A 13,265-nucleotide genomic window follows, 5' to 3' on the forward strand; every position below is an offset into this window, starting at 1 on the left:
CTTATGCTTCCTTAGGAGGATAAGGAGCTGGGATAACAGCTGTGTACCACCATATCCAGCTTTTTAAATCATTGAGATGGGGGTCTCTAACTTTTTGCCCAGGTTGGCTTAGAACCTCAATCGTCCCAGTCTTTACCTCTCACCTCCCAAATAGCTGGGATTACAGGCATGAGCCACCGTGCCAGGGTACAAACCACTGTTTTTTGTTTTATTTTTTTTAAGTATATTTGGGAAGCCACAACCCATCCTCATAGATATGTCCTCCAGCCTCTGGTCCAGCCAGCTGTTTTCCAGATAAATTAGAAGAAGCCCAGACAGAAGTGACTTTCTGGGGGCCACACAGTGAGTGGGACAGGGCTGAGGCTGGATTCCAGGCCCTGAGATGACACCCCCCCCGATTCTTTCCCTCCAAATGGGGGTTCAGCTCCTGCCCTTCACTCTGTTCCAGTCTTACTTTGAAAATGCAGCTGAATGGAGGTCCGATACCATTATATCTCTCCAGCGAGCTGTTGGCCTTGACCTCATAGTGGCTCAGGCTGCTGCTCCTGTAGGGACAGAGGACGCGGTGCCATGAGTATGGCCAGTGTGGAGAGAAGAGAGATGGCTGGACCACAAAGGCAGGTTTCCTCGGTGTCCACTGGAGCTTGTTGGGAAGGCCTCTGAGCCCCAGCAGGAGGGTGTAGCCACCAGTGCTCCTGTGGACGGTATGAGTGACAGGTGGCACTGGCCATGCCTGCCTGACCTCTCTGCTGGGAGCTGGGCCTCTTTAGAGCTCAGCTGTCCCCCGTGTGCCCTCCCAGCCCATGGGCAGCAGGGAACCTGTTCTTTCAGCCTGTCTCTGTTGTACCCTGTCTTCTCCATGACAGGTGGACAGGGCTGCATCCCCATCAGACAGGGGCCAGGGCACCACTGGGGTAGAAGGTGGTCAGGTGGCCCTTTCTCTGTACACTGCCTAGACTTGCTGATGCAGTAACAATGAAAAGCAGATTGACTTTTGGGAGGTCTTTTAAGTTTTAATTTAAAATTCCCTACATACAATGTACCCATTATTGCTTGTGCTGGGGGTTCCTTCCTTGCCTCCACCTTCCTGGGACCAGGCCTAGGTCTCCTCTTTCCTTTGTTATTTTGGTGGTACTGGGATTTGAACTCAGATCTTTGCACTTGCTAGGCAGGTGCTCTAACACTTTAACCATACCCTTAGCCTTTTTTTGTTCTGGTTACTTTGGAGACAGGGTCTTGCTTTTTGCCCAGGCTAGCATGGACCTCAACCCTCCTATTTTGTACTTCCCACTATAGCTGGGACCACAGGCATGTGCCACCATGCTCAGCTTTTGTCTGTTGACCCCCAGGTGTGAACCACTGTGCCCAGCTCCTTCCTCTGGCTTCACATGGCCCCAGTGTGGATGAGGGGCTTCACTCTGACCCACAGGGAAGCCCTTGGCTCCATCTCCAGCCCCACTTGCTCCTCTAGGTACGCAGAGCCCACCTGGTGAAGAGGATGTCGGCCTCGTATTTGAGGTGGAAGCTCAGGAGAGCCGAGTTGTCTTCCTTGGTGCTGTCCTGCTCGTCACTGTCACTACAGGGAAAGTCAGGGTCAGGGGAGCTTGGAGACTGAAGAGGGCACAGGCTGGAGATGAAAGCTGCACAAGGCCAGTGTGGGAAGAGGACAGGCTGGAAGGCAGGAAGGGGTGGCGTTGGTGTTCCTGCCACCTTGGTTGATGTGGCCACCTGGGCTGGCCGGGACCAGGGAGGACTCTGGGTGAGAGTTGGGAGGCCCACGCTGGGCTTGGCCACTGCCTGCCTGTGCTACCTCCCCGAGGAGCCTCCAGCTGGGATCCTGAGCTGCCTGTGACGCACAGGGGCTGGAGCCATGACGCCGGCTCACGACGTCAGCGCCTGGTGTTCCTGGAGTATTTACTTCTTGGCAAAGGGTTTTGGCCCACACAGAAGCAATTCTGTGAGGAAGGAAACTGTTTCCCGGTGATTTAGAGGTCAACCTCTAGCCAGCCACCTCAGGGAGGCCTGGGGACAGACAGATCCCCACGGAGTCCTTGGGAAATTCTCCTAGCCTCTCTGAGACTCCCTTTTCTGACCGTGACTTGTAGGGTGGGGTGGGGAATAGGCCCTGCTCTGCTGATCTTAAGGGGGCACTGTGAGGGCTGACATGTGTACCCCAATTTTACAAGCACAGGGGCCTAAATAACAGCTACCTGCTGTGCTGGCAGAAGGTAGGGGATGACAGACATTGCTACTTATCTCCAAGCCTCCAAGAATGAGGAGTGGTGGTCACAGGGCAGGCGGCAGGCTGGTCTGAGGTTGGGACAGGCTTGGCAGTGGGGTTCAGTGTGGGACAGCGGGGGTGAGGGAGCAGCTTGAAGTGGGAGGTGGGGCAGGCGCAGGCACCTGACCTGCCGGAGCTGAGCTGGATCTGCAGGTGGTGGAGGAAGACTGTCTTGCTGAACTCGAAGTCCAGACGGAAAGCCACCTGCGAGGAAGCAGGGCCTAAGCGGGGCCCTGCCTGGCTCTGCCTGGCCCCCACCATGCCCTATGCTCCTGTGCCTTCCCCTGGTGTGCCCCATGGCTGGTAATGGCTGGGGGTGGGAGGAGAGGGTGCTGGAGAAGGGGGCTGGTAGGCTGTGTGTCTTGGGGTTTCTGGACCTGTGGGCAGCCCTCCTTCCCCGCTTCTATCTCCCTCCCCCTCACCTCCTTCTCTCCTTAACCCGGGAGGGAGAGGCCAGGATCAGGCTCACGAGGCGGGCAGAGGCAAGCAGGAACCCCCAGTCCTCTGACTCTGCCCAACCTGCCGATGGCCTCCTTGCCCAGTGGCAGAAGCCACACTCTGACCTGGTCCTCATGCTGGCCTGGCCCCTCACCCAGCGGTGGAGGTCACCTCACCATGGCCTCCTCCAGCCCCATCCTTGTGCTACTGGGCTTGTGTTCTCCTCAGTTCTGACCCCGTCTTCCCAGAGGGCTGGGAAGCATATGTGTGTGTTCCACTCCCTGCTGTGTCCCCCACAACTCTGGGGACACCCCTGAGGTACCGACTGTGGAGGTTCTTGTCCAGAGGCCCTAATTCCACCCCTCCCTCCTCCCCCATTTCTATCCCCATGGTCTCCTCCGACTGGTTCCAGAACCTTCTGTGGCTGCCTGCTGCCCAGAGCTGGCTACTAAAGCCCCCCTTATGGCCTGTCGTCTCTCTCTCCCTCCTAGCTACCTTGTCCCACCCCCCACCTTTCTACGCGTGCTTCTAAGCCTGTGGTGGGTTTGCACTCAGGAGAAAGCGTGCGAGGATAAGGAACAGTGGAGTTGACCAATGTGGCCCCTGAAGTGAAGGATGCTGGGTGCTCTGCTAGGCTGGCTGATGAAGCCGTTCAAATGCCATTTCATGGGAGATAAGCTACACTTCCCCAGTCCTCTGCTCCCGCTCTCTGTGCCCTGCACGCCTGCCCCTCTGCCCTGCCCAACCCCACCTTGGCCTTGGCTCTGAAGAAGGGGTAGCTGACATTGCAGACTTTCTTGTGCAGCCTCCTCTCCTCATTCACGCACTCGATGCTGCTGTCGGAGTCATCCTGGGGATGGGACATTGAGACAGCAGTGAGGCAGGGCCTGAGACCTGGGTCTGGGGCTCCCTCACTGCAGCCAGCACCGCCCCCCCCGCCCCTGCCCCCACCTCTGACCACTGGCCATGCTAGAGGCCGGGAGCACTGGCCTGCAGATCGCTGCGACCACACAAAGCTTCCCTCCTCCCCGAGGCAGTGTGACACGCGGGAGGGTCACCGCAGCCGCCAGTGTGGCAGGAATGACAGGACTCAGGCACAGGCGCTATATTCTCTGTGTCACCACAGCGGCTCTCGTTGGCTATTTGCGGGCAGACGCCAGGGCTCAGAGGAGGCAGTTCCTCACTCAGAGGGATTCATTCTACCCACTTAAGGGCAGGAAAGCCACTCTCCAGCCCCTGGTGACCCTGCCCCTCTCTGGCTCCACTGCCTTCTGTCAGGGCTGGAGAGGACCTCTGGGTGCCATGAAGTGTGGTTTTCTGTTCTTGCCCAACTGTGTAATCCAGAGAAACAGTGAGCAGTGTTGGCAATAATGGCGCCGGTAGGTTTCAGTTCTCACTGCACCCTTAAGCTCCTGTTTTCCAGGGTCACGGTCCTGCCTCAAGTCTAGCTGGAACCCTCCTTCTGCCCCAACCTCCAATCAGCATGAGCCATAAGATCCTAACCAACCAGACCATGCTGAGTCCCACTGAGGGGTATTTAAGCCCCTGCCCCTCTCTCCCTCCCTCTCTCTCTCTCTCTCTCTGCTCTCTCCCTCTCCCACCCGGCAATATTTTGGGGCCTACATTTCCAACAATGCTGACCTCCCAGTGGGAGCCCCTTGCTGCCCAGGCTGGGTGGGTGGCCGAGCAAAGGAAACAGCTCCTGCTGTGTGGACACAGTGCCACAGAACATGTCTCCCGTTGTTCGCTGCCTCACTTATTTTCAAAGGCCTTCTGGCTGCAAAATTAAACTCCACACTTCTCTCCCCGTGGCTGTGAACAGGCACAGGCCGGCCTCACGAGGCCAGGGGAGCAGGGAAGGTAGGCATGGATTCCAGCCTGTGTACCCAAAACCCGGACAGACAGGAGAGGACTTTGAGGTTGTCACACGGGCTCCTCCTTCCTCTCTGGGCAGGGAACTGGTGGTGTTACACCAGACCAGGGCCTGGCGGAGGGTTGACCAGGGCCAATGCCAAGCCTCGTCCAGGGGCCCATTGAAGTCTGTTTGAGGGTGCGGGGCCCACGGAGCAGGGAGAGCATGGCAAGTGGCTCTGGCTTTGTGTGGCTTCCCTTTCTGGCTATGAGGCTGCTCCTGAGCGCACTCAGCCTCTTCCCAGGCCATAATGGGGGCGCATGGGAGGGGTTGCTGGCCAGTGGTTCTGAGCACAGCTCCGATGGAAGGGCCCAGTGCCTGTCCATGCTATATGTCACATGGACGCAGTCTGCGTCTGAGGGGACCTGGCCTCCAGCACCCAGACTCATCTGAAGGAGCTTCTGCAGAGCTGGGCCATGGATGGTACTGGGAGGGGCCTGGACTTTGTGGTAAAGCTGAGAATGACCGGAGTTTTGAAGTGGGGAGTGCCGTTTCTGGCCGTAATTCTCATTAACAGGCTTCTGAGAGAGCCCAGGTGCGCCACGGGAGCGCGGTGGTGGTAGAGCTCCCACGCCGCCAGGGAGACAAGGCAGGCGTCCATTTCCTTGTACCCAAAAGCTCACACGCCCACACTCTGTCCTCAGTCCTGGCTGCCTGGGAGTCCTGAAGCCTCACCCCCTCTCCTGGATCCCTAAAGCCTCACCCCACTCTCCCAGGAGCCCTGAAGCCTCACCCCAGAGCATCTCCAGAGGAGGAGACAAAAGGGACCACGGGTATTTGAGCTCCATAGGTGGCTCTGTTTCACAGCCAGCCCCCCTGGACTCTTCCTCTCCTTCTCTGTCTTGGGGTTTGGCCAGCTGGCAGGCCGCCCAGATCTCACCTTCTGGATCAAGCTGGCAAATTGCAGATTTGCGGACTGGGAGATGTTGAGGACCGTGCTGTAGGCATTCTCACCCCTGTTCTCCAGTGTGGCCTCCACTGCCACGCGCCTGCGTGTGCTTCCAATGATGAACACAGTGGTGTCGAAGGACAGTGTGTATGCTGAACAATCCTGCACAGACCTCCTCAGCACCCATTGACAGTACTCCCTGGGGAGAGACGGGGGCTGACGGGTGGAGCTGAGCCTTGATCCAGAGAGGTGGGAACAGGACAGGTGGCTGGCCACATGGCTCTGCCCATGGCAATATCCATTGGGAGAAGATGGGAAGTGGATGGCAGGACTGTTCCAAAGGCCCCTGGTTTCCCCCTCACAGACTCTCTGGACTCAGAGCTCTTATTTGAGCTCACTGGACAGTATCATCTCTTTACTAGTTTCTCTTTTGGCTTTGGCTGCCAGGAAGTTCAAAACTGAACGTGGAGACAATCTTGATGACTAGCCTCTTGGATGGCTGTAATATTTACTTCTTCAGCCTTCTGTAAGGTTTGGATGTGCTATTTCAATTTGCTGTCTGTGCAATAGTATGACATTGTCTGTCTTAATCATCTCATAGTTGGATAAAAGTTGAGCATAAATTGTTTAAAAATCAGCGCTGTTTATTCTTTTGCCTTGTGTGCTAGTTACTTTAATCCAGGGGGTTGTGGCACCCTGCTCGGCCTTGGCCAGTCAACCTAACATCTTTCCATCAGAAGGAGGGGAAAGACCAGGTATTTGGCCTGGTGACCTAGTCTGGGGACTGGAGAATGGGTCGCCTGTCTCCACTCTGCATATTTTATAGTTTGGGCTCCAAAAGGAGGTTCACTTTCCAAACAAATTTTGAGGAGATCAGAGTGGACGGGTAGCATTCATTTCACTCGTGGGCCTGGAGTGGGGAGGGTGCTTGCCTGAGGTCACACAGCAGTTAGAGGCAGAGCATGAGGAAGCTGTGCAGGGAATGATCCAGGGCCCCAAGAGCCCCAGAGACACCAGCAAGGATGGGGTCCTGATGGTGCTGTCCCGGGAGCAGCAACTCACATGGCCGTGGGCAGGTCACTCCGGGCATCCAGCACAAGGTTGGGGACGCAGCGCTCATCCTCATTGCAGCCGTTCCAGAAAGGCACCTGGGCCAGGGAGATCTGGGTGTGGGCGGCCGAATCGGGGGGGTCGCATCTTTGCCATGGGCTGCCCTGAGCCGGAGCACACCAGCCTCTGCCTGTGCCTGCTCTGTTCTTCCCAGTCCCCACCGTGCCCTTCTCTACCTCCTCTGGAACGTGGCCCCGAACTCAGCTCAACCTGGGCCCTTGTGGTGCTTACCCCGGCTGGCAACACAGCTCCTTCTGGTCAGCAGGCACTGACCACGCTGGGTGGGTGAGTACAGGATGAGGAAGATGCAGATCATGGGGAAGATATAACTATCGTGAAATGTGCAGAAAGCCAAAATAGAAACATGAAGAACAGAAGAGGTGGAGGGGCAAAATGTTATTTTGGCTGTGGTGGTCAGAGAGGGTTTCAAGGGTGTGACAGTGGGCCAGGGTTCTGGAGCATGAGCAGGTTAGCTGGCTGGACCAGGGAGGCAGAAGGTCCAGGAGGAAGGATGAGTCTGTGCAAAGGTCCTGAGGCAGAAGTGCTGTGGTGAGTGAGAGGAAGGACTGGTGGTTCAGCGTTGCTGTAGAGAGAGACATGGGTGGAGGTGGGGAAGATGGGGCAGCAGCCAGTTCTGACAAGGCCTCGGGGTCATGCCTAGCAATGACAGGGGACACCGAGTGCTTCAGGCAGGGGAGAGTCCTGCCAGGGAGCATGTTGAAGGCTCCATCTGGCTGCAGTTGGAGCCAGAAGCTGGGAGGCCCCAAGGCTGCTGCAACACACAGGGAAGAGACAGGAACGGGGTGGGTGTGCTCCATGGCCTCAGAGGTGGGCTCATTAGGTCCTGAGGCCAGTGGGTTCCTTTCACATGTCTGGCAGACTGGACATCCCATTGCCATTTGGTTCTAACTGCAGAGTGGAGATGAAGAGTTCAGCTTGGGGACACCTCGAGCCTGAGACCAGGATGCAACCCGACCCAGGTTGGGCAAACAGCTGTTGCAAAGGCACCCAGGCCTTAAAGTCGTCAACTGTCCTCAAAGGACAGTCTAGCCCTTGGTTTAGACACCTTGCTGTGGGCTGGTGATGGATTTGCATTTGCAGCTGGAGGCCCAGTGGCCAGCAAAAGAGCAGAGCTGGCAAAAGTGGGGACAGGGCTGGCTCTCAGGGTTCACTGTGTTCCAGTACCGGGGTTCATCCTGGTGTATTCAAGGCTCCAATAAGAACTGTCCCCTACTCCCAGCCCAGCACGCTGCTGAAGATGTTTGAAAACAGTGCAACAACCCTCAGAAGTCCAGCCATGGTGGGAGCCTGTCATCCCAGCTTCACCTGAGGCATGTCTGACAAATAACTAAAACCAAAAGGGCTGGGGACATGGCTCAAGTGGTAGAGCACCTGCCTAGCAGCAAGGTGACGCCCTGAGTTCAAACCCCAGCACCACTAAAAAAAAGTTCTGGCCACCTGATTAAAGGAACAAGATTGCACCCAGAGACATGGAACAGCTTATTCCCCAGGGGTTTTGCGGGGCAGGCCTGGCAGTTTGAGAGCAGCAGCCTGCATTTAACAGATGCTAAGGAGATCTGGGTAAACTGAGGGACAGCGGCGTGTTTCTAACTTGCTGGGCGCTAGAAAGTCATATTAAGGGGTTTCTCAGCTTAGCTGGGCCTCAAAGGCCTCCCCAACACACGCCGGACTCCCTTCCACCTCTGCTCTCTGCCCTTGTTTACACGTCCCTCCATTTATGCTGAGGGGACTGTCACTTTCTGGAATGAAACCCCATCCTCCAGCTCTATCTACCCTTTAAAGGGCACACCAAGACTGCCTCCTCTAGGAAGCCCCCACTCTATCATGACACTCCATAACTCCCTCCCCCGGGCACAGGACCCTCCTGACCTCCTCACATGGAGGTTATTAGGGTCCCTATGACGCCGCAATTCGCCTGCATGGTGGGCTCTGCACACCTGTAGGACAGTAAGTCGTGGGCACTCATTCCTTTGCTCTGGGGGCTTTGTAACTACAATGCAGGAAAAGCCTTTGCCCTGTCCTGGCTTAGGCAGCCATGAGGCAGGTGCACAAGGAAAGGGGGAGGGGAGGATGTGGCAATGAGGACAGCGTGGGAGGGTAGTGGAGGAGCTGCGGGGTGGGGGGTGATGAGAGATGAGGGTGCAGGAGAAGCCTTGCTGGAGAAATCCAGGCAGGACCTGAGTGACTCCAAAACTGCCAGCCAGACTGTTCAGTGACCCAAACCCAAAGTCTATCGGTATGTGGTGTTCAAAGCTGTTTCCTAACCTGCAGGACTCAGGCATCAGATCCTGCCTTCTACACCTGCTCTCCCAGCCTGGCTTGGACAGAACTGATCACTCCCTGGTGTTTTCCTTGAGGGGGACCCGCCTGGAGCCACAGATGCTGGGGGCACAGGGTGTCAGGAATTAGGGAACCTGGACACTCTGACAGCTGGGGGTTAGATGTGGGGCCATGGCCAATGACAGGCTGTGTATTTCTACTGCAGTACTTAGGAGGCTGGGGAGTGCTGGTTAGTCAGTCACTCAAGAAGCAGAAGACCAGGCTCTAAGTGGCTGGAGGGAGGCAGGAGATGGAGATGCAAGGTCCCTTCTGGTCCTGTGACTCTGTCTCTCCAGCACTGCCTCAGTGCTACCCTGTTGCTGGGGTCTGGGGAACCCAGAACAGAGGAAGCCCTGGTCCTTGTCCTCAGGGAACTGTTCTTCCAGTGCCTTGCTAGGTCATGGCATGCAGCGTGGTTCAGGAGATGAGGAGCGGTGGGATGGGCTGTGGCGGGGGGCTGGCCTGCGCACTGGGACGTACCGAAACTCTGAGTGTCGTGGGCCAGCCGTCATCCAGCATGGGGCCGTGCTCGGGGTCTTCCAGTGAGTACTCGACTGAGAACGCTATGGGCTTCACGTAGTCAGCAGTGTCCTGCAGGCACAGAGGAGGGCAGGGCTCACAGGGAGGAAGACATCATTTTCTGGGCCAGGACCCCTAAGACAAACTTTCTACCTCTCTAAGCCGAGAGAGGGTGGTGGCCCTGACATCCTTGAGTGGACAGAGGTTTCTGGCAAGGTCTGCAGATGGACAGGACTGGTAGGTCAGTGTATGCCAGCCCCGCTACTTGGAGGTTTCACCAGGCTCCTGCACACCCGTCAAAGCCCTGCTCTCATCATTCCTGTGCCTTGGGCCCCCAGAAGCCTGTTGCACCCCCTGCCCTTTTCCACTGTCACTGCACTTCTCTGGTGGCAGTCAAACCACACCATTATGTGGGGATTTTTCCTCCCCTGGGGAGCAGGTGTAAAGCCTCCAAGCAGAGTCTCCTGTCCCCCACAGTGATGGGCCCTAACACTGTTGAATCAATGAATGAGAACAAGCTCTGATTTTGAGTGGTCCTGAGCGTCAAATGACGGGTGCTTGGAGCTGCCTCAAAGGTCTGTCCCCTCAAACCTGCAAATCCTGTCCCAAGCCCTCCTCTGCTTTAAGCCAGTGGCCCTTAGACCTGGCTGGCATCAGAAACTGCGGCCACTAGAACTCTGTGTGTTGGGCCACCAGGGTCCCAGGCATCAGGTCAGGATGGCTCCCCGTGATGAGGGCACTGGCTGGGCCACTCTGAGAGGCCATTGCACACACGTCTGGGGCCACATGTCAACGGCTTAAGGACTTCTCACACCTTGCTTCTCTGACCGGCAGCCTTTGAGCACTGGGCCACTAGGCTCTGAGCACCTCCTCCTCTCGTCTCTGCGGCTGGAGCTGTGGTGGGGCACTTGGTGTTTCTGGATGGAGGCAAACTTCTCACTGCCTTCCTCATCTATCGAATGCGGCACCAGGCCACCACCTCTCATGAGACACTGCAGGTCTCACAGGTCTCCCTTGCTGCCATGAAGGTCCTGTTCCCCCTAACCTGCCCGGGCCTCCACCCACCTCTTCTGGCCCTGATCTTCAGTCCACCTGAACCAGGGTCCTGCTGCAACCCCACCCTCTCCCTAGACCTGTCAGAGCCTGACTCCCTCCTGGATCTTACCCTGGGCATCGGGGAGCTTGGGAAGCAGGGACTTGGAAGGGGCACAGTCAGGCCAAAGGTTGTGTGTCCCCAAGGACTTTTCTTTGGGTATGGGGTGGAGTATGAGGTGGTCAAGGTTAGGAACACTGGCCCCTTGCCACCCTCCCAGGGCCTGCTGCAGGCCCTGACACCCTGGGCTCCCACCTCTCCTGCAGCAGCTGCCTCCCCAGTTCTGTGTCCCCCTCCTGCAGGGGTTCAGGCCCAGCAGCTATCTCCCCAGTTCTGTGTCCCCCTCCTGCAGGGGTCTGGGCCCTCTTGCTGGCTGCCAGGCTCACCAGGACGTGGAAGTTGATTCGCTGACAGTGCTCCTGGCCAGAGGACAGCAGGATAGCTCTGTTGGTGAACTGGTCCCCGCCCTCATCCAGGTGGGCCCTTGGCATATACCGCCTCTCATCCATGCTGGCATTGTACCTGATGCCTAGAAGAGGGGAGAAAATGAGACCATGGAGCTGGAGACTCAGCCCCACCCAAGACTGCTTGCCTCACTTTAAATACAGTCTCTGGGAAGTCAGCCTCCTCCAGGAAGCCCCCCAGGCTGGCCAGAGAGAGCCCATCCTCATCCCTCACAGGCCCTGTATGGGCTAGGAGCTTCAAGTGATGCAGTGAGAAGGGAAGAGGAAGGGACTGAAGAGAAGAAGGAGGCAGAGGAGCAAAGAAAGAGGGGGCAGGAAGAGGGAGGGGAAAGCAAACTCCACAGAGAGAAGATAGGGCAAGGACCATGCCCTGTTCAGCCTTGGGGGTGCCACACAACTCCTCAGCTCGCCCTCCACCCTCCTTCCTTGCTCTGGTAGGGTCCTCTCCCACTAGGGAGGGCTCCTCAGACCCATGACTTACAACCTCCCCCCTTGACCTAGGAAAATCTCTTGCCAGTTCTAGGAAAGGCTCAGTCCCTCTCCTGTCCATCAAGGCAGCCCTCTGGCCTGCCCTGGCCCTCACATCTTCCTTCTCCTTTACAGATGAACTTGAAAGAGAAGGGCACAGTGTCAGGCCTGCCTTTTTCCTCCTCTTCCCCTGGGTCCATCTCTTCTTTGGTCTTGTGTCTTGGCTGAGATGCTACCTGCGATCCCCATCTCTTGTACCAGCTCGTGGACAAGTAGTCTTCCATTCCAGGGGCTGCCTTGGCCCAGGGCTGTGGTAGCAGGTCTGAGTCCAGCCAAAGGTGGAAGAATGGGCCACAGAAGGAGGCTGCCCTGCCCAGGTCCACACCTCCTGCCAAGTGGTGGCATGGCCTGTTTGTCTGGACCTTGGTTCCCAGCTGTCCCTGCCGGCTCCAGATCTGACACCCTCTAGAGCCAGGCTGACTTCTGGCTTCCAACCCTGGCCACTGCTCTGCTTTCAGCCCTGTGTTCAAACTGCACCTGGACCAGTTCCTTCTTCTCCTGTCCTTTCCTGTGGTGGTCAGCTTTGCTCACTGACACCCTGGTCCTGGCGTCCTTTAGAATGACAGCATCACAGCTGGCCGTCAGTGTGACCAGGCACTTAGAACCTATTTCACAGAAAGCCCAGGCTGTGAAACAGAGCCATGGAAAAGCCCATGGGGAGACAGAGCTGGGGACGCAGGGACCTGCTTTACCGACAGTGGCCATTTGGAAGTAGGGTGCCAGGAAAATGGGCGTGAAGCAGAGGAAGGCGGCCAGGCAGGTGGCGCTCCTGCCACTGCGCTTGCAGTCCTTATGGAAGATGTTGATCTTGGCGGGCTCGAAGTGGAGGCTGGCGTTGATCTGCACCACAGGCCGGGCCCTGGAGGAGAAGGGCCAGTGAGCTGCATGGAGCAGGGTGTTCTGCTGGGACCAGCAGGTAGAGACTCAGATGGGCGTGCAGGCTGCAAACCCCCTGCTGGAGGGGAGGGGGAAGCAGAGAGGTTCCCGACGTCACAGGATTGGGCCAAAAAGCACAGTTGGTGAGGGACCAGTAATCCTGAACTGCACACGCTGAGGACCTCACTGCCCCTGTCACTTTTTATAGTGGTGGTTCCCAGCCTGGATGTAAGGTCAGAGCCAGCATTCCTGTTTTAAAGGAATGCTTGCCAAGTTTGCGTCTGCTTGTATCTCCCAGGCATCTGGCTAAAATGCAGACATCAGCACAGGCTCTGCACATCCAGGAAACTCTTAAGGGACACTGGGGTGATGCCCAGACTTCACTTGGATGGGCAGGAGGTGTTAGTGCTCCTCAGGACAGGCCATCGTGCAAACAACAAAGACAGGTTCTACGGCTTCCTCACCATCACCTGACCCATCCAGGTAGCCATTGCCTGTTGTCCTAAGTGGAGCACATTTGGGATGGAACCCACTGCCTCTTCAAAGCATCTGTGTATGTGGAAGGGAACAGGGCAGAGTGACCTGAGCCCTGTGCCATGCTCCTCTTCCTCCTGGCTGGTATCTCTCTGGGCTGTGAGGGAAGGGCTGCATCTGAGCTTTGGCTCCACTGGTTCCTACAACCTCTATACCTTTGAAAATCAGTGGGGGTGAGTGAGGCCTCCCTGTGACCATGCCATGTTGAGTGCACTCTCAAAGCTGGCTGCCCACTGAGGTACCTAACTTAATGGTATTGCTGCTGCCTGGGTCACTCCTGC

The 13,265-nt window shown here is 56.9% G+C and overlaps 1 protein-coding gene across 1 annotated transcript in view; it reads right to left on the reverse strand.

Annotated features, from left to right (window-relative positions):
• The window catches only part of Itga11 (integrin subunit alpha 11), a 99,689-nt gene that overhangs the window by 7,370 nt on the left and 79,054 nt on the right, over window positions 1-13,265 (reverse strand). Inside the window, exons 16-24 of the mRNA XM_074061494.1 lie at window positions 12,267-12,433; window positions 10,969-11,111; window positions 9,451-9,561; window positions 6,583-6,668; window positions 5,512-5,719; window positions 3,471-3,569; window positions 2,409-2,485; window positions 1,487-1,576; window positions 455-545 (exon numbers count right to left, since the gene is read on the reverse strand). Coding sequence (XP_073917595.1) covers window positions 455-545; window positions 1,487-1,576; window positions 2,409-2,485; window positions 3,471-3,569; window positions 5,512-5,719; window positions 6,583-6,668; window positions 9,451-9,561; window positions 10,969-11,111; window positions 12,267-12,433 — 1,072 coding nt within the window. The remainder of the gene's footprint in view (window positions 1-454; window positions 546-1,486; window positions 1,577-2,408; window positions 2,486-3,470; window positions 3,570-5,511; window positions 5,720-6,582; window positions 6,669-9,450; window positions 9,562-10,968; window positions 11,112-12,266; window positions 12,434-13,265) is intronic.

The sequence above is a fragment of the Castor canadensis genome, chromosome 19 (assembly GCF_047511655.1).
Source record: "Castor canadensis chromosome 19, mCasCan1.hap1v2, whole genome shotgun sequence".
NCBI lineage: Eukaryota > Metazoa > Chordata > Mammalia > Rodentia > Castoridae > Castor > Castor canadensis.